The 24,582-nt window shown below is 43.0% G+C and overlaps 1 protein-coding gene and 1 long non-coding RNA gene across 2 annotated transcripts in view; one reads left to right on the top strand and one right to left on the bottom strand.

The window, feature by feature from the left end:
- The first annotated feature begins 882 nt into the window (after positions 1-882).
- The window catches only part of LOC146656468 (heterogeneous nuclear ribonucleoprotein L-like), a 77,731-nt gene continuing 54,031 nt past the window's right edge, over positions 883-24,582 (top strand). Inside the window, exon 1 of the mRNA XM_085427212.1 lies at positions 883-1,233. Within this exon, the coding sequence (XP_085283338.1) occupies positions 1,012-1,233 (222 nt within the window). The 5' untranslated portion in view covers positions 883-1,011. The remainder of the gene's footprint in view (positions 1,234-24,582) is intronic.
- LOC146656469 (uncharacterized) lies at positions 8,497-9,400 on the bottom strand. The gene is made up of 2 exons (XR_014914398.1): positions 9,327-9,400; positions 8,497-8,745 (listed from the first exon to the last, which is right to left on the bottom strand). It is a non-coding gene; the product is annotated as an uncharacterized LOC146656469 (long non-coding RNA).

Raw genomic sequence — 24,582 nt, 5'->3', positions numbered from 1 at the left:
ACTATCTAGTTTTTCTGTTATGTTCAAGATATGCTGACAGAAAGCTTGCAGTTAAAAATAAAATAGCAGACTGAGTTCAGCATAATAATTAGAATCTTTGTGAGTAAGACCTGACAAATAGTTTGGAAAACGTGATAGAGTGTTACTACTACTGATAATAATACAATTATTATTATTAAGTGTGCCTATGCAATGGCACACTTATTGTCATTACTGTTGAAATGGAAAAGGAACAAAACCAGAACTATGTGCAGAAAGGATACCCAAGATAGGAACTGAGAAGATCCGCTTTTTGCTCTTGTTTAGAGGAACTAACCGTTACGTGTGAACTTTGACAGATTGAACTGGGAAAGGCGTCTAACAAAAAGGCTGTTCAGTTGGATTTGGGGATTTCAGTCAGTACCTGTGCTGGAGACCAAGTCAGGATAGGTTACGCTGCTCTCAGAGGGCTACATAAGGGTTAGGGTTAACCTTTCACCTGTCTAAATGTAAATGTAATGTGAGGAAATTAAAAACATGTTTATGCGACAATGAGCTGTTTTCCTAAATCCCACCATGTTTCTGGGTAATCCGGGCATGACAGAGGATAAAGATGACTTTTCCTTTCATGATGCTGCACATTCACACCGATGCTCTCCCCCCCCCCCTCTCTGCTTTTTCCAGCGCTCTGTGGTTTCAGTCTGCCTCTCCCTGCATTGTATGTTACCCACCATTCCTCTCCGCTCCCTCCGTGCACTCCTCTGCATAGCCTGGAGAGAGCCTGTCGGTTGACGACTCGATTCCGACCAATGACACGCCGTGTCTGTAAGGCGCAGGACCAGTTTCACCAATAACAGAAGGCACTGGGCGGGACATATATATAGAAAATCACTGGCGCTGGAGAGAGACAGACGCATCCGTGGAAAGGACCCGTGAGACGAGACAGGTACCAAAGGATCATTCTCGGCATGGACGTGTCAGAGTGACCAGCTGCAGACACTGTCGCTTCGTCCACCTGATCCACCACCGAGCATGTCTACTCCAGAAGAAGCCGGCCAGCGTGAGGAAGGGGAGTACGGAAGGGCGGCTAAACGGCTCAAAACAGAGGAGACGGAGGCGGATGAGAGAGAGGAGGGGGAAGAGGAGCTGGAGGAAGGAGAGGATTCGGACTCCGGATCGCTACCCGGTAACGGAGAGTCGGCGACAGACAATCGGGCCCGGTGGAGCGCGAGCCAATTCGGAGCAGGGCTGAGGGTAAGGAGAGCAAAAATGTTACCTAACGGTACCCTGCGGCACAGCATCACACACCGAGCCGGGCGAGCCGCGCGCATGTGCGCGCGCGCTGTCATGCAGTCTGTGCCAAGAGACATCTACCTGTCACACATATGTCGGCGCCGACATCACCGACACAGTGGAGCCTGAGCTATAAATCCAGGCCAATTTTTCAATGTGACGCCTGTGTTCATTCAGCCAAAGCAATTGTCCGATAAAATGTGTGTGGTGGTAAATGTGCAAAATGTCCCGTTTGACTTTTGATGTTGAATATTCGGTTCTTTCCACTCTATGGTGTCTGTTGTGTATTTGTGTATTTCCTTGCAATGCTGTGGTTTCCTCTCAGGTCACTGGCTTTTCAGTACAAATCATCGACTTGTTAACGTTTCCCACACGAAACTCAGAAGCCTAAATTTGGGTTTAACACAGATGTCCTGGTTTCTCTTTGGTTATTCACCCAGTGTCTCTTGTATCTGCTAATGTTGAGTCCATCTGATATTTACAGTGCCATGAAAAAGTATTTACCCCTTTGTTTCAAGTGATGCTGATAACTGGCAAGACATTCATTTCACGCTGAAGAATTTTGGCCCATTTTTCTTTGCACAGTTGTGTGAATTCAGACAAATTGGACGTTTTTCGAGTATGAATGGCCAATTTAAGCACCTTACTAACCCTAACTGTTATTGTGATTTGGCACCATATAAATAAAACTGAATGGAATTGTTTGTGGTCATGCTAAAGCCTCTCAATTGGATTTAAGTCTGGACTTTTCACTAGACCACTCAAAGTAGAGCTGGGCGATAGAACGATAACGATATGTATCGCGATATAACTTTTACTCGATAGAGAAATTAAGCTATCGCGATAGACCTCTTAAAAAAAAAAAAAAAAAAAAAGACCAGCCAATCCAAATTAAGTAGCGCAGAGCCGAACCAATCACAGCCGCAGCGTCACGTCGCGTGACTTGTAACGTACAGCACAAGTGCCAAGCCGCACGTGTGTTTGTTTGGGAAGCAGCCAGCGGGTAATGGAGGAAATGAGTGTGCCGACTAGAAAAATCAACCGAGCGTGACCGAAGAGAAAACAGATGATGGTTCCAACGCCGGAGAGATTGTCGAACGGAAGAGCCATAGAAGTTCCGTAGTGTGAAGGTATTTCGGCTATTTCAAGTCTGACAAAAAACAGAGTAGCGTGCACTGTAAATTGTGCCGAAAGCAAGTCTGGAAATACAATAAACTGGTGCATGCGTCACACTGTGCGCCGCGTTATTGTTTCGGTGAAATGAATTTCTACAATACTGTTAATTGTACTCTCTGCAGTGTTTAAATGCTCACATATACACACAGTTACTGTCCGTCCACACATACGACTCGGTTCTGCTTCTATGCCCCAGCTTTGTTTACTTTTTCCCACCGAGGCTTCTAGACTTCTGATTGGCCAACATTTCGGCACGGTTAGGAATCTAGCGCCACCTGCTGCTTTGGCATGTTCATAGCAGCGTTTTCCTTCATTTCTGCCTTTATGTGTGGACGGGATTATTTTTTAAAACGAAAACGGAAAATCTCCGTTTTCAAAAATACCCGCGTACGTGTGGACGTAGCCTCAGTCTCTGACTGGAAGCGCTAATTCGTCATTCGGCTTTTGTCAGACTAAAGTAACTGTTAAAACTGTTTGAAAAGCTCAGCTATACAACAAGGAGAGATTGAGAATTTCCTTTTAGTTCTCAGTTTATTTGATATTGACAAAAGTTAGTCAGTTTTGTCTGTTCTTCTGTAAAACAAACTAAGATTTATTTTTAGAATTAATATTTTGTTTCTAAGTGGAATTGACAATTTAGTCTGTTTTGTTTGTTCTGTTTTGAAACTTAAACGCTTTAGCGGCTGCCTTTTGTGTAGTTTGCAATATTTGCCTTTATCTATCTGAAAAAGTCTCATGTTCCTTAAGTACATCTACCCTGTTGAACTTATTATGGGAAATAAATATTTAAATAAAAACAAGCTGCTGATTATTTCACATTTTACTTGTGAGCAACGGCACATTTAAATCTTACAAATATAGTTATTTGGCTGATATCGTGATAGATATCGTTATCGCCTGAAATGAAAAAAACATATCGTGATATGAAGAAATCTCATATCGCCCAGCTCTAACTCAAAGCTTTATTATTATTATTTCTAAGCCATTTAAGGTGGAGTTTCTGATGTGTTTCAGATCATGCTGCATAACCAAAATGCTCTTCATCATCAGGCCATGAACTGGAGCTGGAGATTCTCCTTCAGGATTTTCAGAGTAGAATCCATGATTCCAAGCAAAGCAGCCCCAGGCCATCACACTGTTACCTCAATGTTTGATTGTTGGTACGATGTTGTTGTTATAAAATGCTGGGGTAGTTTTATGCTAGCTGTAACGGGACACCAGCCTTCCAAAAAGTCCTGCTTTTCTCTAATTAGTCCCCTGAAAACTTTCCCAAAGTCTTGGGGAGCAAGATGGGCTTTTGAATATGTGAGGATGAACCTTTGTTTTGGATTTTTTATGGTCAGTATTGGTTTTCTGGTTGGTTTGGTTGGTTTTCTCTCCCAGTTTTTGCCCAGTTTCTTTCTTATGGTTGAGTCGTGAACACTGACACTGACTGAGTTGTTCGGATGTTGTTCTGGGTTCTTCTGTGACCTCCTGGATGATTTGGTGAGGGGCTCTTGGGGTCAGCCACTGTTGGGCAGGTTTTCTTGATAATAACTCTCACTGTTGTTCTTTGAAGAAATGGATTTGTAACATTTTCCTGACTAATAGATGTCATGACTTTTTTCTTATTTGTTCTCAAATTAATTTTAGATCGTGACATGATGTGTTGCTTTTTGATTGTTTAGCCTACCTCACATTGTCAAATTAGCTTTGTAGCTAATCAAATTTGAACTTAGCATTTCAAAATATATGGTTAAACAGTTAATTCAAAATGTAACATGGTAGGCCTGGTAGCTGGTAGGTTTGGATGGCTTTTCCCCTTTGGTAAATACAATCAGTATTTAAAATTACATTTAGCATTTACTCAGGTTACTTTTGTCTAATAAAATATTTTTTTTATCTAAAGCATTTGATGATAAATATGCAGGAAATAAGACATCGGGTAGGGTACAAACCTTTCCAGTACATGGCCACGGTCACCACATCACGCAACATTTCATGACCACGTGAACATCATTTATTAAGTTCTACTATCCCAGTCTCCACCTTTGCCTTCATGATTGTTTTGATCTGGTGTATTATAAGTAAAAACCAAATGAAACTGAATTGACTTCCAGTATTTGAGCTGGGTAGGTGCCTCGTGCCTTAACTTGATCAAATCTGATTTGAAGACTTGCTCTCGCCAGCGTACAAGTTTGCAGATTCTGTGTTTACTTACAGTTGGCTGTGTGTCCTCGTCCATCAACAATAATAAATACCTGCAGTATCACACACCGTGCAGGAAATTAAAAATTAATATGCACAAATACATATGTGCCACAACTGCAGTACCTTTATTGAGGCTGGGTCGGTCAGGGTCGGATCCTGAATCTGGCAGGAAATGTTCTTCTACAAGTTACACAGACTTCAGGTTTTATAAAGTGACAAGACAACATTTTAAGACCATTTCCAATAACTATATTTCTGATGACACAGTATTACAAAAATATTGTATGCTTTGTCAACGCTTGCAGGCAGTAAATGAACTGCTCCTTCCTTTTCATATGAAATGCATACATAGAGTGCTTGTTTACTCAGAATTATTTTGGCATATTGCACATAACAGGCTGTACCTATATCAGCACATCACTCATTGCCTCATCACTGCTGTATGTTTTTGATCTGCTACATTGCACTGTTCTTTGTATCACCATTTACAAGTCGGTCCATTATTGTTGAATTTTGCACTTACATCTGTATTGAGACTGATAATTTGGCCTCCGCAGTAAGTCTGGCCTTTGATGTATCTGCTGATTGAGGAGCCAGCGTTGCAGCAGTATCTTCTGTGAGATTGTGATGAAGCCAGATTATATTAGTTTCTCTCCTATTTGAAACATTATATTTGTAAGGAAGCTGTTGCTAAGGAAGACTTGACTTTGCTATATTTGTAGTTGAAATGTATTTAAAATTCAAGCAGATATACTTTTTAACATCAGTTCAGTCACTAGTCATGTCAGTGAGTAATAGTGTTAAATAACTATAATGCCATTATTGACCAAACCTTTTTTAATAATTGAATAACTCTAGCTTTTATCATTTCATGTAAATCTCACTGTTGCAAGCCTAGTTTTTAAAATGTTAAAAAACAAAACAAACAAACATTTTTCTGCATTAGCTGTGTGTCGGCTAAAGGACTCCCAGCAAGCTGACAAATGTTATTAAAGTGGGTCTGTGGTCTGCTGACTGTGTGGGCTGGGTAGCTGGGTTAGAAGAATGCAGCTCTCTGCTGAGATAAACAACCAACAGAGTAAATAGAGAAGTGAGAAGGGCTTTTTTTAATTGGGTAGAAGGATGTAATGTATATGACTGTTTCCTTTCTCGTTGTCTCACCATTACAGCGTCCGGGGGTATTAGAGTGGAACATTCACACACACGCATTCTGGGTTCTGAGTGAAGGTGGGATCACCTTGCATGTAATCAGCATTACATGCTTGTAGTCTAGTTTCCGAATACTTAGGTATGCATGCACGTACACGGTTACACATACGTCATTTCATCATTAGAGGGTGATTAAGAAAATGGATGCGCTGCTACTGTGTGTTGCTTCAGCCATTAATTAGAGTCAGAACAGAGCACATGTATACAGTTGAAAGTCTAAAAATAGGATCCCAGTAAAAGAAACAATAAATGAAATAAGAACAAGATTAAACGCATATATATACATACACACACACACAAAAGAAGCGCGTATTCTCGGAAAAGTGGTTGCAGGAGGTGAGCTGGCTTCAAACAAATGATGAACGCACAGAGATGTGGTGCAGAATGTGCCGTGAAAATCCCACTCTAGGACAAAGACACTGCCTTTATATGGACGCAAACGCGCACTGCAACTTCTTATCTGGTGCGTCTTTTATTTTGACAGCGAATGCGCACATGCGGACCACTTATGTGCACCCGTGTAAATAACATAATGTTCTGCCGGGTGTGTTGTTGGTTTTCCCTCGATTTCTGAGTCGACAAGCGCCTTTGTTACTGGGACCAGTCATTTTAAGAAAGGCCCCCATTAGAACGCATGAGAAATGCAAGAAATGCATTATTGCTCAGTCTGCAATATCTTTCCCAGAACAAACACCAATTGCAAATAACATACTAAAAATAAACCCGAAAAATCTGTTTAGAACAGCTACTATGTTGCAAAGAGTGAACTACCGCTGGCACAATGTAGCAGTCTTTGCAAAGTTCACAAACCAAATGGCCTCGATCTTGGTTCCACTTGTCTCTTACCCGTGACTTCAGCGGAAATTTCAAATTCAGGCTCTGACACAGACTGATTCATGTCCTACACAGTTCTTACAAGTTCATAGACATTTCTGTTCAATTAGAACCAAGTATTTGAGTTGATGATTGTAATTTTTATACAATGTTGTCATTTGTTTTTCAACAATTTTTTGATTAATGTTTTGTTTCCTTTACAATATTATACTTTAATGTATAATATTGTAACAGAAACAAAACATCAATCAAAAAATTGCTCTCTTTTTTATTCAGGCTACTTAAATTTATTTTGGGCTACCAAAAACTGAAGAGTCCCTGCCCGAAGGGCTACCAGGGACTTTGAAATTTTGCGAGCCCTGAAGAGGCAACTGTCCTACTTTAGGTTTGTGATGACATTCACCTCTGACTCAGTCTAAAGCCATAAGGTTGAGAATCCTAAGTATTTAAATACCTGATATTGATATACTTGTTAGTTCTTACTATAGAAAGTCGGACTTCACATTGTGTGGAAATGGCCTCGTATCCCCTCCCCAGACTGACTGAGAGCAACAATAGATTACTTTTTGAAGGAGTGTACAGTGTGTGGGTAGAAGTGAGTATACTGTAGCCTTTCATTATGGCCTTGAATCATCACTCGGTGTAGTATTGTTCAAGTTTATATTCTTGTAACAGGAGTTACAATTTTACATTACAACTCATTCACTTTCTGTTAAAGACACTTTAAATTCCCAAAGCCAGGGGAATTAAAAGTGTGTGTGTGTGTGTGTGTGTGTGTGTGTGTGTGTGCGTGTGTGTGCGTGTGTGTGTGCGTGTGTGTGTGTGCGTGTGTGTGTGTGCGTGTGTGCGCGCGCTGATGACTAAGAGCGTGATTTCCAGGCTGAGCAGTGAGAAGATGGTGGCTTTTAGTGGGAGTTGTGCAGGCTGCAGCACAGACTCTGCAGTACAGAAGAAAAGCGCTGTAATAAAAACATTAATTATAAACAAACAGACGGGAGCCACAGATGAAAAATACAAACATGTCGCACTTTGTGCTGTAGTGTGCTTTAGGTTGATGTTCGAAGCAGTTTTGTCCAGGAAGCCTTATCTTTACTTTGATCTACAATATTCAAATATTTTAAAAACACATATAAACTGTACCAGGTTAATCTCATGTAGTTAAACAGTAATCAGCCTGTCCATATGCTGTGTCTCCCCAAGTGTACTTGGGAAAGACATTAACCTCTGTTAAACTGGATGGCGTTCCAGTTTGTTGTTCCACAGCTCTGCTGCTTTGTATAGCTTTAAAAATTAAAAGGTGCTATACAAGAGCAGGCTGTTTGTTATCTACATCAGTAATGCTGTAGTAAAAGTCCACAGTACTAATCATTCAAGAGCAAAAGAGTGAACGTTCTCAGAAGGACAGCCTGGCAGTAGGAGGACGGGGTAAGTGCCAAACCTGTGAGGTAGGAGGGTAAAAACAGAGAACCTGAGGATGATGGCCTGTTACACAGCAAATCCAGCATGTCCAAATTAACACTGTCGGATTTGACTTCAACACTATTAAAGTGTCTATATGGGTCCACACCAGAGAGCGTTAATTTAACTCTTTTTGGAGAGTTGGTACGTTAACTCTGATTTAGTGTTAAACACCAAATCTGTCTGGAGTTGATAATTTAACACTTGGTGTTAAGAGTTTATATATTAACTCTCAAAGAGTATTTTAGTTTAACTACGTAAGAGTTATCTTCTAATTCATTCTAAAAAGCGGGAACTTTACTGTTCTGAACTCCTAGAAATTTCTTTTGGAAATAAACATTTACTAAAAAGATGCAATGGTTTTTGAAAAACATTTATTCTGAACTGTGCACCACAATTTCAAAACATTTTCTGAAAGATGTAACAGTGTACATGTTCTCACTTTCATTAGAATTTTGTTTATCAAAAGGTCTGACATGGTAAATGCAAATAACAGCATTCTCATCACTTATTTCTTCAATACAATATGCATGTCCTTCATTCATCACTTTGTGGAACTTCAACGCACTTCTGCTCTCCCCCATATTCCATCTTCACAAGCATATCCTGTGTGGAGATTGAATAAAAATTAGTTGACACTAATTAATGGCACAAATAATCCAGTAAACAATTGCAGCACAGTAAAAAAAAAAAAAGGAATCCTCTTTGAGCCATTACTTGTGTAAAGTATTTTCCCAAAAGACAAGGACACAGGCAACAGGTAATACTGAACTAAATGTAAAACCTCAACCTTTTTCATTTTTACCTAAACCGTGTGCACAAAACTCTGGAGGGATCTATGCTAACGTAGAATCCAGTCAGGACGTCAGCTACTGCTTTTTGCTCGTGTTTTTTATGGGCGATCGTTTTCAGGCTTCAAGTAGCACCATTATACCAACATTTCACATTCTAGACATTGTTTTAGGTGTATTTGACCAAAAGTTTGACTGAAAATTCACATGCAAGCTTTTTTCAAGGCTGTGGTATTTGCCCGCAAACAATACCTTTCAGCTAGCTAAAACAGAATGTTATGCTATCAGCGAGCAACATGGCTAATGCCTTTCACACAGCTTTGTCTCAACTCCAAAGAGCCACAGAAGTAAAAGCTAATAGAAATAATTGAAACAATCTTTGAAAAAATGACTTACCAAGCATGGCAAACAACTCAAATATGTAGAGCAAAATGTTCTGAAACGGCTTCACTTCAGCTTCGATTGGAGCCATGCTGGGGGCGGAGTCTGTGAATTTACTCTATTGGTGTCATAGCCCCTGTAGGAGTTCAGAGTTAAGACCCTGGAAAGGCTCATCCTGGACCAGCTGCGACCCATAGTAAGACCACATCTGGATCCCCTTCAGTTCGCTTATCAGCCTCGTCTCGGAACAGAGGACGCCATCATCTACCTGCTCAATCGTGTCTACACCCATCTGGACCAGCCGGCGAGCACTGTGAGGGTCATGTTTTTTGACGTTTCTAGTGCTTTCAACACCATCAGGCCGACCCTCCTGGGTGATAAGTTAGCAGCGATGCAGGTGGATGCTTCTCTGGTGTCCTGGATTGTTGATTACCTGACAGGAAGACCACAATATGTACGTCTCCCACAGTGTGTGTCTGACAAGGTGATCAGCAACACAGGGGCACCACAGGGGACTGTCCTCTCCCCCTTCCTCTTCACCCTCTACACCACAGACTTCAGCCACTGCACAGAGACCTCCATCTTCAGAAGTTTTCTGATGACTCTGCGGTGGTTGGATGCATCAGCAGGGATGATGAGACAGAGTACCGGGCTGTGGTCGACTCCTTTGTCACGTGTGTGAGCAGAATCATCTGCAGCTCAACGTGGCAAAGACCAAGGAACTGATCGTGGACTTCAGGAAGACCAGGAAACACTTGACCCCTGTTTCAATCCAGGGGGTCAGTGTTGACATTGTGGAGGACTATAAATACCTTGGAGTTCACATTGACAATAAACTGGACTGGGCTAAAAACACCACAGCACTTTACAGGAAGGGCCAGAGTCGTCTCTATTTTTTGAGGCGACTGAGGTCCTTCAACATCTGCCAGAAAATGCTCAGGATTTTCTATGAGTCTGTTGTGGCCAGTGCGATCCTCTATGCTGCTGCATGCTGGGGGAGCAGGCTGAGGGCAGCAGATGCCAACAGACTCAATAAACTGATCCGTAAGGCCAGCAAAGTTGTGGGGATGGAGCTGGACTCCCTCAAGGTGGTGTCGGAGAGGCGGATGCTGTCCAAGATAAAGACAATGTTGGATAACACCTCCCACCCACTCCATGACATGCTGGTCAGTCACAGGAGCTCGTTCAGTGAGAGACTGAGATTACCGAAAAGCACCACTGAACGACACAGGAAATCTTTCCTGCCTGTGGCCATCTCCCTGTACAACGCATCCACTTAACACACTGTTTGCTGCTACAACTACACATGTTTCTTTTCCAGCTATTTATTTATGAGTGACTTATGTATGTATGTATATATATGTATATATTGTACTATTCTTAGTTAGCGTATTGTCTGTCTTGTCTTAATGTTGGTTTATAATGGAGCACTGTAACAAAAAATAATTTCCCCCAGGGATCAATAAAGTATTCTGATTCTGATTCTGATTAAGAGGTCAAGAGTTAATGTTTCCATTGTAACACCTTCAGATTTGACATAGAAACACTCATTTTTAACACTCGATTTTAACTACTATCATTTTACACCTCAGAGTTACATTAAAAGAATGTGACTCTGCTTAGAGTAAAATTAACTCTACTTTTGCAAGAAGACTATTAACACCAAAACATTTAACACTTTTGAATTTGCTGTGTAGCAAGGCCGGTGAGGCCACTCTAGATAGGAGTCAAAAATCAGCCTCGGTGGCCAACCAGGGATGCTGAAGTCAGCTGTCAGCTGTCAGCTGACAGTGACTCAGGATATGGTGAAACTACAACTGATCTGTGAACAGCCTTCAAGGCTCTTCTTAGGCTGGAAAAACCTTCTGGGACGCTCCTTGTACTGACTAGATAAGAAGCTTCTGCTTTGGGTCGGTATCACATTACTTAAATATTGAATTTTTTTAAAACAGTAAAATTAGCCTTTTTTGGCCATATTTGCACTTAGCTAGTAATCCACAGTTTAAGAACAACGTTTTCACACTAGAAGAATTTGCATTTGTAGTGGAAAAATGCAGAAGAAGCACAACTATCTGCTGAAAAGAGGTGTAGAAGCTAAAGTGTTTGCTGAAGACAGCTTTATTTGAAAAACTGAAGAGTGTTAAGAAAGCAGACTGAGCGTGAGTGGGGAAGATGTGTGGCAACAGCCACGGGTAGGAGTCAAACCTGCGCTGCCTGGCTCAGGGTGGCTGCTCGTCTCACTGATATCTCAGAGACTGGAAATGGAGGTGAAGATGCTGAAGTGGATATCGGAAAAGTTGCTGAAATCATGAAAACTTTGCAGAATTGTAATCATTTAGCAGCAATATTGACAAAGCAAAACAGTCAGGTAAAAAGAAGCTGCAGAAGCTGAAATTCTGTCAGCTGAAAACATGCTGCCATGATTCAAACCCAGCTGCTCCTCTCACTGAGCTACAACATGGCTCACTCTGCTGAGCTAAACCAGCTATCACACTTGTGGTGTGGTCCCATTCATTTCAAAGGGCCAAAAAGTGCATAAAAAGCTAAATATTTCCAAAAGTATAAAAGTTATGAGCACAAAAAGATGCAGCTGGCATTAGCAGAAAGAGCAGTTTAAAATGTGAATGGTGAAAAACTACAATAAGGCTGAAGAATAAAGTATAAAGAGAAACAGGGACACAAAAGTGTGGATGCCTTACGGCATTCACACAATTAAGAACACATTACACAAAAACATTTGGATATTTATTACTCAGTGTGTGTGAGTGTGTCTTCGAGGGGCTTGAGCAGCTATGCAGCACATGGTGGAAAAAGCCTGTAAGATGCAGTTACAGTGTTAGCCACAGTGTTGGTAAATGTTACGCTACACTGTCAAAAGTATTCGCTGACCCATCCAAATCATTGAGTTGAGGCATTCCAGTCACTTCTGTGGCCACAGGTCAAGCACCTAGGCATGCAGACTGCTGCTGCAAACATCTGCGAAGGAATGGGTGAGTCTCAGGAGCTCAGTGAAAACTGTTTGGAGGTTCTAGTAGAGTCCAACAACGAAACTGTGGACTGAATCGCTAAGGAGTTTAGGTGTTTAACTGGGGTTTTAGGATTATATTGTTTGTAAATTTGTTCCCACACATAAATACATTTCTAATCAAAGCAATGCTCATGTGGCTTAATTGCCTTCTGTGTTATATTGAAACACCCCTGCATGATATGAGCAAAGTATGCTTCATTAGCAGCAGGGTGTAGAGGGCTGCCTGTTCTGTCATGGTCGGCTGTGTGGCAGGCAGGTGGTGGACCCAAAATGCAGGATTCTTAGGAAACGAGGTTTAAACTGAAAATGCAGCTTTATTGCTGGAACAAAACATCAAGATAAAACAAAACTCACGAAAGCAAACAAAACTCTAAACTGAGATGCAGGAGGACTGGAAATCAACACACAGCAAGTGAGGGTGAACAGACGTTAACGACGTGACGCTGACACAAAGACACACTGGGCTTAAATACACTGAGGGAGTCATCAAGGAATTAGAGACAGAAGGGGGACACAGCTGGGAGAAATAAGACCTAACGAGACAGGGAGAGCAAAGCTGGAACACTGACATCAGACAGGAACAAGAACCTTCAAAGTAAAACAGGAAACAAAACACACTTTACTAAGACACGGACTAGACAGAGAGAGACAGACTTGACACTGACCAAAGTCTACTAAATAATCATCATAATCAAAACAGTATCACTGATAAATCAAATCATAAATAATAATCTAGAAAAACACCAAAGCATGAAAAACAGAAAGCTGGGTCAACATTACCCAGAACCGTGACATGTTTCCCAGTTAAACTCTATATATATATGTGTGTATATATATATATATATATATATATATATATATATATATATATATATATATATATATATATATATATATATATATACACATATGTATACATATACATATATATATATGTATACATATATACATATATACACATATATATGTATACACATATATATGTGTATATATGTATATATATATGTGTATGTATATATATATGTGTATATATACATACACATGGAGGCCAACTCCAAGCCCATAGCACAAGTCACCATCAAGTGCGGGATCTACCAAGGAGATGCTCTGTCCCCACTGCTGTTCTGCATAGGCCTGAACCCCCTCAGTGAGATCATTAACAAGACTGGCTACGGATACCGACTACGGAACGGAGCAGTTGTCAGCCACCTCCTGTACATGGATGACATCAAGCTGTATGCCAAGAGTGAACGAGACATCGATTCACTGATCCACACTACCAGGCTATACAGCAATGACATTGGAATGTCGTTCGGACTGGAGAAGTGTAGCCGGATGGTAACAAAGAGAGGGAAGGTAGTCAGAACTGAGGGGATTGAACTACCAGAAGGCAACATTGCAGACATAGAGGACAGTTACAAGTACATGGGGATCCCGCAGGCGAATGGGAACCATGAAGAGGCCGCTAGAAAAGCTGCAACCACCAAGTACCTGCAGAGGGTCAGGCAAGTCCTGAGGAGTCAGCTGAATGGTAAGAACAAGATCCGGGCAATCAACACGTACGCCCTACCCGTGATCAGGTACCCTGCTGGGGTAATAGGCTGGCCAAAGGAGGAGATAGAAGCCACTGACATAAAGACAAGAAAGCTCCTTACCATGCATGGAGGGTTTCACCCCAAGTCCAGCACCCTGAGGCTGTACGCTAAGCGGAAGGAAGGGGGCCGGGGACTGGTGAGTGTCAGCACCACAGTCCAGGATGAGACAACGAACATCCAAGAATACATTGGGAAGATGGCCCCAACTGACCGAGTGCTCAGTGAATACCTCAGGCAGCAGAAACCCAAGAAAGAGGAGGGAGACGAGGAACCATCATGGAAGGACAGAGCCCTGCACGGTATGTACCACCGGCAGATAGAGGAGGTGGCTGATATCCAGAAATCCTACCAGTGCTGGACAAAGCTGGACTGAAAGACAGCACAGAGGCACTAATCATGGCAGCACAAGAACAAGCTCTGAGCACAAGATCCATAGAGGCTGGGGTCTATCACACCAGGCAAGACCCCAGGTGCAGGCTGTGTAAAGATGCCCCAGAGACAATCCAGCACATAACAGCAGGGTGCAAGATGCTAGCAGGCAAGGCATACATGGAACGCCATAACCAAGTGGCCGGCATAGTGTACAGGAACATCTGTGCCGAGTATAACCTGGAAGTCCCGAGGTCAAAATGGGAGATGCCCCCAAGGGTGGTGGAGAATGACCGAGCTAAGATCCTGTGGGACTTCCAGATACAGACGGACAAAATGGTGGTGGCTAACCAACCGGACATAGTGGTGGTAGACAAACAGAAGAAGACGGCTGTAGTGATCGATGTAGCGGTTCCGAATGACAGCAATATCAGGAAGAAGGAACACGAGAAGCTGGAGAAATACCAAGGGCTCAGAGAAGAGCTCGAGAGGATGTGGAGGGTGAAGGTAACGGTGGTCCCCGTGGTAATCGGAGCACTAGGTGCGGTGACTCCCAAGCTAGGCGAGTGGCTCCAGCAGATCCCGGGAATAACATCGGAGATCTCTGTCCAGAAGAGCGCAGTCCTGGGAACAGCTAAGATACTGCGCAGGACCCTCAAGCTCCCAGGCCTCTGGTAGAGGACCCGAGCTTGAAGGATAAACCGCCCGCAGGGGCGTGCTGGGTGTTTTTTTTTTTTTATATATATATATATAAATAAGGTGCCTAAGAAATACAGCAAGCTGTCCATACCTGAGGCCTTGGAAACTGCCAAGCAAAGACTCACAGCCTTGGCCAGCCGCTTGAGGAGGTACACCAGAGAGATAGAAGGCAGGAGAATAAACCAGCTGTTCTCCACAGAACCAGCAAAGGTGTACTCTCAGTGGCAAGGGAACAATAAGAGAACAGCACCACCAAGGCTGGAGACGGAGCAATACTGGAAGAGCATATGGGAGAAGGATGCAACCCATAACGGCAATGCTCAGTGGCTAGAGGATCTGAGGGCAGACCACAGCGACCTCCCTGAACAGGGTCCAGTAACCATCACAGTGGCAGATATCCAAGAAAGGGTCTCGACATGGTTCATGCCTACTGGCTAAAGAAGCTGACTGCACTCCACGAGCGTCTGGCTGCTAGTTAACGAGAAACACCCGGAATGGCTAACTGAAGGCCGGACGGTCCTGATCCCCAAGGACCCCAAGAAGGGACCGGTCCCCTCCAACTACCGACCAATAACCTGCCTCAGTACTACATGGAAGCTCCTGTCAGGCATCATATCGGCTAAGATGAACAGGCACATGGGTCAATACATGAGCGGGACACAGAAAGGAATTGGCAAGAATACCAGAGGCGCAAAACACCAGCTACTGGTAGACAGAACAATCAGCCGAGACTGCAAGACCAGACTGACCAACCTGTGCACTGCCTGGATTGATTACAAGAAGGCCTATGACTCAATGCCCCACAGCTGGATACTGGAATGCCTAGAATTGTACAAGATCAATGGGACCCTAAGAGCCTTCATCAGGAACTCAATGGGGATGTGGCGTACAACACTAGAGGCCAACTCCAAGCCCATAGCACAAGTCACCATCAAGTGCGGGATCTACCAAGGAGATGCTCTGTCCCCACTGCTGTTCTGCATAGGCCTGAACCCCCTCAGTGAGATCATTAACAAGACTGGCTACGGATACCGACTACGGAACGGAGCAGTTGTCAGCCACCTCCTGTACATGGATGACATCAAGCTGTATGCCAAGAGTGAACGAGACATCGATTCACTGATCCACACTACCAGGCTATACAGCAATGACATTGGAATGTCGTTCGGACTGGAGAAGTGTAGTCGGATGGTAACAAAGAGAGGGAAGGTAGTCAGAACTGAGGGGATTGAACTACCAGAAGGCAACATTGCAGACATAGAGGACAGTTACCGTATTTTCACGACCATAAGGCGCACTTAAAAGTCTTAGATTTTCTTCAAAAAGTACGGCGCGCCCTATAGCGCAGTGCGCCCTGTGTGTTGTAAGGAGGACGTAGTAGAGAACACCATGAGAACGCTAAAGGGTGAAGTGTGGGCGCAACCCTGAAAATGGCAAAGAGACACGCTTATGAAGCACAGTTTAAACTGAAGGCCATCAGCTACGCGGAGGAACATGGAAATCGAGCAGCGGCGAGAGAATTTAAGATTAACGAATCGATGGTTCGCAAATGGAGGAAGCTAGAAAACAAGCTCCGGCAGGTCAAGAAAACGCAGCTGAGTTTTCGCGGACATAAGGCGAGGTGGCTCGAGTTGGAGGAAAGACTCGAGCGGTGGATCATCGAGCAAAGAACGAGCGGGAGAAGCGTTTCGACGGTCACCATTCGGCTAAAAGCAGTTTCACTTTCACTTTTTATGAAACGGTGCCATTTTTCCATCCGGACCAGGACTACGGTAGCGCAGCAACTTCCAGCGGATTATAAGGAAAAGCTGGCCAACTTCCGCTCCTACTGCAGCAAACACATCGGCGACAAAAACATCCAGCCCAGCCACATCACAAACATGGACGAGGTCCCGCTCACTTTTGACATCCCGGTGAGTCACACTGTGGAGAAGAAGGGGACCAGCACGGTAGCGATACGCACAACGGGGTATGAAAAGTCTTCTTTTACTGTTGTGCTTGGCTGCCATGCTAATGGACAGAAACTGCCGCCTATGGTGATTTTTAAGAGAAAGACTTTGCCTAAAGAGAAGTTTCCAGCAGGAATCATCATTAAGGCAAATGAAAAGGGCTGGATGGATGAGGAAATGATGAAAGAGTGGCTGAGGGAGGTGTATGTAAGGAGACCAGGTGGTTTTTTCCACGCATCACCATCGCTCTTAATCTGTGACTCTATGCGTGCCCATCTCACAGCCGATGTGAAAAAACTAGTGAAACAAATTAACTGTGAGCTTGCTGTCATTCCGGGAGGCCTGACAAAGGATCTCCAACGGCTGGACATCGGTGTGAACCGCCCGTTCAAAGTAAGGCTGCGAGCGGCCTGGGAGCGATGGATGACCGATGGAGACCACAGTTTCACCAAGAGTGGAAGGCAGCGCCGGGCGAGTTACGCCACAATTTGCGAATGGATTGTAGATGCTTGGGCTAACATGTCTGCTGGCACTGTTGTTCGAGCTTTCGCAAAAGCCGGCATCATTTCCGAGGAGCCGCACGGCACGGAAAGTGACTCTGACGGTGAAGAAAGTGAACCTGGCATGTTTGATGGCGATTTAGCGCAGCTGTTCAATTCAGACACAGAGGATGAGGACTTCGATGGGTTTGATTGATGATAAAAATGTGAGTACCAAACTTTGTTTTGCTCCTGCTTTATTTTTAAATACGCACACTTGTATGCTTGTGTGTTGTTGATGATGACGATTACTGGTAATAAAAATGTGAGTAAGGTACCGAACTCAGGTTTGCTCCCGCTTTATTTTTAAATACGCATACGGTACTTGTATGCGCCCTATGATCCAGTGCGCCTTATGTGTGTGTTAAATACAGTAATGGCACACATAACTGAGACTGCGCCTTTTAGTACAGTGCGTCTTATGGTCGTGAAAATACGGTACAAGTACTTGGGGATCCCGCAGGCGAATGGGAACCATGAAGAGGCCGCTGGAAAAGCTGCAACCACCAAGTACCTGCAGAGGGTCAGGCAAGTCCTGAGGAGTCAGCTGAATGGTAAGAACAAGATCCGGGCCATCAACATGTACGCCCTGCCCGTGATCAGGTACCCTGCTGGGGTAATAGGCTGGCCAAAGGAGGAGATAGAAGCCACTGACATAAAGACAAGAAAGCTCCTTACCATGCATGGAGGGTTTCACCCCAAGTCCAGCACCCTGAGGCTGTACGCTAAGCGGAAGGAAGGGGGCCGGGGACTGGTGAGTGTCAGCACCACAGTCCAGGATGAGACAACGAACATCCAAGAATACATTGGGAAGATGGCCCCAACTGACCGAGTGCTCAGTGAATACCTCAGGCAGCAGAAACCCAAGAAAGAGGAGGGAGACGAGGAACCATCATGGAAGGACAGGCCCCTGCACGGTATGTACCACCGGCAGATAGAGGAGGTGGCTGATATCCAGAAATCCTACCAGTGCTGGACAAAGCTGGACTGAAAGACAGCACAGAGGCACTAATCATGGCAGCACAAGAACAAGCTCTGAGCACAAGATCCATAGAGGCTGGGGTCTATCACACCAGGCAAGACCCCAGGTGCAGGCTGTGTAAAGATGCCCCAGAGACAATCCAGCACATAACAGCAGGGTGCAAGATGCTAGCAGGCAAGGCATACATGGAACGCCATAACCAAGTGGCCGGCATAGTGTACAGGAACATCTGTGCCGAGTATAACCTGGAAGTCCCGAGGTCAAAATGGGAGATGCCCCCAAGGGTGGTGGAGAATGACCGAGCTAAGATCCTGTGGGACTTCCAGATACAGACGGACAAAATGGTGGTGGCTAACCAACCGGACATAGTGGTGGTAGACAAACAGAAGCAGACGGCCGTAGTGATTGATGTAGCGGTTCCGAATGACAGCAATATCAGGAAGAAGGAACACGAGAAGCTGGAGAAATACCAAGGGCTCAGAGAAGAGCTCGAGAGGATGTGGAGGGTGAAGGTAACGGTGGTCCCCGTGGTAATCGGAGCACTAGGTGCGGTGACTCCCAAGCTAGGCGAGTGGCTCCAGCAGATCCCGGGAACAACATCGGAGATCTCTGTCCAGAAGAGCGCAGTCCTGGGAACAGCTAAGATACTGCGCAGGACCCTCAAGCTCCCAGGCCTCTGGTAGAGGACCCGAGCTTGAAGGATAAACCGCCCGCAGGGGCGTGCTGGGTGTGTATGTGTATATATATGTGTATATATGTATGTATATGTATGTATATATATGTATATATGTATGTATATATGTGTATATGTATGTACATATATGTGTATGTGTGTATATATGTATATGTATATATATGTATATGTATATATATGTATATGTATGTAGAAGGGGTGTGGTCTAATGACATCAACACCCTATATCAGGTGTGCATAATTATTAGGCAACGTCCTTTCCTTTGGCAAAATGGGTCAAAAGAAGGACTTGACAGGCTCGGAAAAGTCAAAAATAGTGAGATATCTTGCAGAGGGATGCAGCAGTCTCAAAATTGCAAAGCTTCTGAAGCGTGATCATCGAACAATCAAGAGTTTCATTCAAAATAGTCAACAGGGTCGCAAGAAGCGTGTGGAAAAACCACGGCGCCAAATAACTGCCCATGAACTGAGAAAAGTCAAGCGTGCAGCTGCCAAGATGCCACTTGCCACCAGTTTGGCCATATTTCAGAGCTGCAACATCACTGGAGTGCCCAAAAGCACAAGGTGTGCAATACTCAGAGACATGGCCAAGGTAAGAAAGGCTGAAAGACGACCACCACTGAACAAGACACACAAGCTGAAACGTCAAGACTGGGCCAAGAAATATCTCAAGACTGGTTTTTCTAAGGTTTTATGGACTGATGAAATGAGAGTGAGTCTTGATGGGCCAGATGGATGGGCCCGTGGCTGGATTGGTAAAGGGCAGAGAGCTCCAGTCCCACTCAGACGCCAGCAAGGTGGAGGTGGAGTACTGGTTTGGGCTGGTATCATCAAAGATGAGCTTGTGGGGCCTTTTCGGGTTGAGGATGGAGTCAAGCTCAACTCCCAGTCCTACTGCCAGTTTCTGGAAGACACCTTCTTCAAGCAGTGGTACAGGAAGAAGTCTGCATCCTTCAAGAAAAACATGATTTCCATGCAGGACAATGCTCCATCACACGCGTCCAAGTACTCCACAGCGTGGCTGCAAGAAAGGGTATAAAAGAAGAAAAACTAATGACATGGCCTCCTTGTTCACCTGATCTGAACCCCATTGAGAACCTGTGGTCCATCATCAAATGTGAGATTTACAAGGAGGGAAAACAGTACACCTCTCTGAACAGTGTCTGGGAGGCTGTGGTTGCTGCTGCACGCAATGTTGATGGTGAACAGATCAAAACACTGACAGAATCCATGGATGGCAGGCTTTTGAGTGTCCTTGCAAAGAAAGGTGGCTATATTGGTCGCTGATTTGTTTTTGTTTTGTTTTTGAATGTCAGAAATGTATATTTGTGAATGTGGAGATGTTATATTGGTTTCACTGGTAAAAATAAATAATTGAAATGGGTATATATTTGTTTTTGTTAAGTTGCCTAATAATTATGCACAGTAATAGTCACCTGCACACACAGATATCCCCCTAAAATAGCTAAAACTAAAAACAAACTAAAAACTACTTCCAAAAACATTCAGCTTTGATATTAATGAGTTTTTTGGGTTCATTGAGAACATGGTTGTTGTTCAATAATAACATTATTCCTCACAAATACAACTTGCCTAATAATTCTGCACTCCCTGTATATATATATATGTATGCATATAAAATTATAATAATAATAATAATAGTCTTATACGTGAATGCAGCAGCTCAGGCTCGACTGAGACATAAGGCCCTTTGCTGCATATCTTCCTCCAATTTCTCCCCCTACTTTCCTGTTAATCATCAATGCGCTATCAAATAAAGGTGAGGAGCCCAAAACAAAATTAAAAAAAATATTGAATTACCAAGCAAAATCAGTTTGAGTAATAGGCAAGAAACACAAGGAGAAATTCAAACAAGAAACGGAGAGGAACATTAGGAGTGGCCAGATAGCTTAGCTGCTAAGCACCAAAGCTGGTTGAATTAACAAAGGACCAGTTGTGCACAAAACTGGCATGGAACTGAATTAGAACTAAGTAAAGTCCATGTCATACTAGGAGAAGCATCACCCGAACCCTGCCAGTGACTGGGGCCAAACTCGTTGGTACACTAAACATGGTGCCTGGTTTAAAAACACAAACGCAGTGTTGTTAAATGTGCTGTTTATCTGATGAACTAAAATATTATCACAGCATCATTGTTATAGATGTCATTTTGCTATTGTGTTGCTCATCTCAGCTTTAATTAAAGGGGGTGAACAAAAACATTGTCTTAATCATTGAACAATTATAGCGGTACATCTGAAGTTCCCAGAGTGCCTTTCAGTGGACAGTTGACTCAGAACCTGTAACACGGGCGGCCGTGGGTGGTGCTTGATTATTTCTTCATCAGCTAAGCTAATAAAAAGCTCTGGAGTTTCAGATATGGCAGCTGAATCTGGAAGCTGTTGCTGTGAGCCCACAGTGTGCAGTCAGAGTACGTAAAGCAAGTGAACCAGGCTGTCAAGTAAGTGAAGCAGTTCTGTTGGTCTTGTTTAATATTTTATAATAGTACACAGGGCATTTAACAGCAACATTATTGAGGATTCAGTTTGGACTTTTTATTTAACAGATCATAATCAAAGCTCAGAACAGTTAGGTTTGAGTATAAGGAGGATAGCAGAGACTAGGCTACAACAGTAATTATCAAGAAAACCCACTGAAGGAAAATGTATATGTGTGAATTATTAAGACTTCATGCAGTCACTAAAGCAATGAAGCATTTTGCATCTCAATAATAATCTGAACCTCTTTGTTAGAGTAGTTGGGAAATAAAACACATATGGGAACATCGACCTTAAATGCTGTATGCTTTCTCCTACCGAGACGTGGGAAGATAACCTGGAAAGTTATTCTTAGTAGCATATTTAGCTTTGTTGCTACAAACAGGAGTTGGAGTTCATCCACAGGGTTAGAGACTCATTGGAGAGCAGCTGATACTGGTACTGATTGGTGTTCGGCAAATAAAATCATTGCAGAGGAGAAACTTATAGTTATTTCATATTTTATTGAAACAAGCTGCAGGTGTGCATATAATCCTGTATCAAAGTACTTTACAGTTATGAATATTGCATAGCCCAGTTTAGAAATGATAATTCTGTGTTTTTCTTCATAAAAGCCTTAACAGTTCACATGCCATGTAGTTAAAGACATAATAGCTTCATTGTTCAAATGCCTGAAAGAAAGAAGCCAGCAGCCTGGTCAACAGAAAGAAAATTTAGTCTCATGCCCTGTTTTTCCTCTCCAAACACTTAGATGAGCCATCTGCCTCTATAAATAGATTAAAAGGAATGTCAATGTGAATGAGAAGGACAGAAAGAGGAAGGACGGGGGATGGGTTGGATAGTAGAAAGATAATGATATCAATATAGCAGGGAGCACATTACAATTTACAAGAGAATGTCTGAGGAAATATACAAGATACAAAAACGTTGAGAAAACTGAACATGTGACTAGAATCTCTCTCTCTGTCCTCTGGTTTTCACTTACCCCTAAATTCAGCAGTGACAGCAAAACCTTTCTTCCATGATTGGCTTATCCCAGTGCTGCTGCCCTTCACTGACCCCTGATTTCCTGGTTCAAAGCGAAACATTAAGATATTCCCAACTGTTTCAAACTTCCACTGATTAATTTTCGTACAGGCAGCACTGACTGGTTTTGCAAGTAGGTTCATCCATTATAAACTGACACACTGAAGCACCGGCTGTGTGCAAATATACAAACCTGTCACCAGGCACCTCTGACAGGTGAGACATTTGAGTTCGTTACATTTAGATTGTTTTCTCCTGCATTCCACACACTGGCTGTGAAAACAAACCTTATATATTCCACACTTTATACCATTGTTGAGTAATATTATTAGCTTCATCTTTGAACAGGCAGATTTTTTTCTCTATCCTAATGAACCCTAATGGGTCTAACTTTTCAGCAGACTGATTTATGCAACTTTGCTCAGAATCAGTTCCAGGCTAATCAACTCTATGTCAGACAAGTTGTAGGTAGGGGTGGCTGATGTGGCCCAAAATTCATATCTCGATATTCTTTAGCTGGATGGCGATATACGAAAAGAGAGTTCTTAGTCAAAGTTGTGTCCCAGATGTCACACAGGCACTTTTATTAACATACAGCGCAGATGTACATGAAACAATTACTCAGAAATAAATGATCAATATTTATTAAATAATAATGCTCCATAAATAAAATAAAACTATGTTGTTTTTGTGCACAACAAAAAGCTGTGCAGTCAAAATGTAAACTAACAGACACTGAGCATAATAACAAACACAGATTTCACAGCTGCTCTGTTCCCAAGTTCTACTGCGTGACCGACAGCCTGGAGTTTGAATCCGCTTCCTAACCGTGTCTCTTACAGGTGCCATTTGTGGTCCTTGTAGGGCTTTGGAGTTGAAGTCACGCCGCAAGCTATTGTGGGAGCGTGGCGCCATTTTTCTGGGCCACAAATCAAAACGAAGACACTGTATTGGAAGGACGGTTGCTAGAAACATGCTTAAAAGCAGTTTAAAAGAAAAAGGACGGTACAGAGACAGCTTGCGTCCGGATGCAAAGAGACGGTACTTGCAGAAAATAGCGTGCATTGGAAATGTGGACCTGTTTGAAATACGGCCGTGGAGTAGAAACCCCGAAGACCAACTGCTATTGACGTAGCCTGACATATTCTCGTACCTTGTCTGTGGAGTCAGCGCATGCAAGGTGAACCAGTTTCGCAATTATAGATCTCTGGAGGGACACATCCAATTCACCAAAGATTGGGTACAAGATTTGTGAGTACGTCGTCATTCAAACAAAGGTAAGTCAGCTCGAGTACTGCGAGTAAAATGCGTTTGATTTCCCTGCAAACATTCAGATTAGTGATAGCATAAATTCATTCATGGGGGAAACTACAGTGAGAACATGTGGAGGCTGTTAGAGGGATAACACAGTGAGTTCAGTGCATTGATGAGACATTGTCCTGAAGGATTTATTCATTCTCTATGGTTAAAGAAATTACACTAATTTATTCATATTTATTATAAATAATCCTAATTATACATCTTGCTTCCGTGTTTGTATCGTGTGTCACTAAAAGTAAATTTTATTTTAGTTTTATACATTGATCAATGACCTGCAGAATCTCCTTATCATATTACGTGTCCATAATTGTCACTTAAAGTCAAACTTTATGCTTTCTCCATCTCTAAAGTGATGACATCCTTGCATTACATACTTTAGGTTCATTTTCTGCAGGCAGATTTACACTATAACCTGCAGCGTTCTATAGATGGACACATAAAGAAATGAAAAATGACATGTATGTGCTAACTTTCTAAACACTTTGTTACATTTGTGATAAATGGATTAGAAAGTAGATCAAACACATTTGTGTCGGCCTTGGCTCATTATAGTTCTTGTCTTTAAATTAACT

Source organism: Rhamphochromis longiceps, linkage group LG13 (assembly GCF_057381845.1).
Source record: "Rhamphochromis longiceps isolate RC_006_pf linkage group LG13, R_longiceps_female_GT1.1, whole genome shotgun sequence".
Classification (NCBI taxonomy): Eukaryota; Metazoa; Chordata; class Actinopteri; order Cichliformes; family Cichlidae; genus Rhamphochromis; species Rhamphochromis longiceps.
This window is presented reverse-complemented; position numbering and strand designations above follow the sequence as displayed.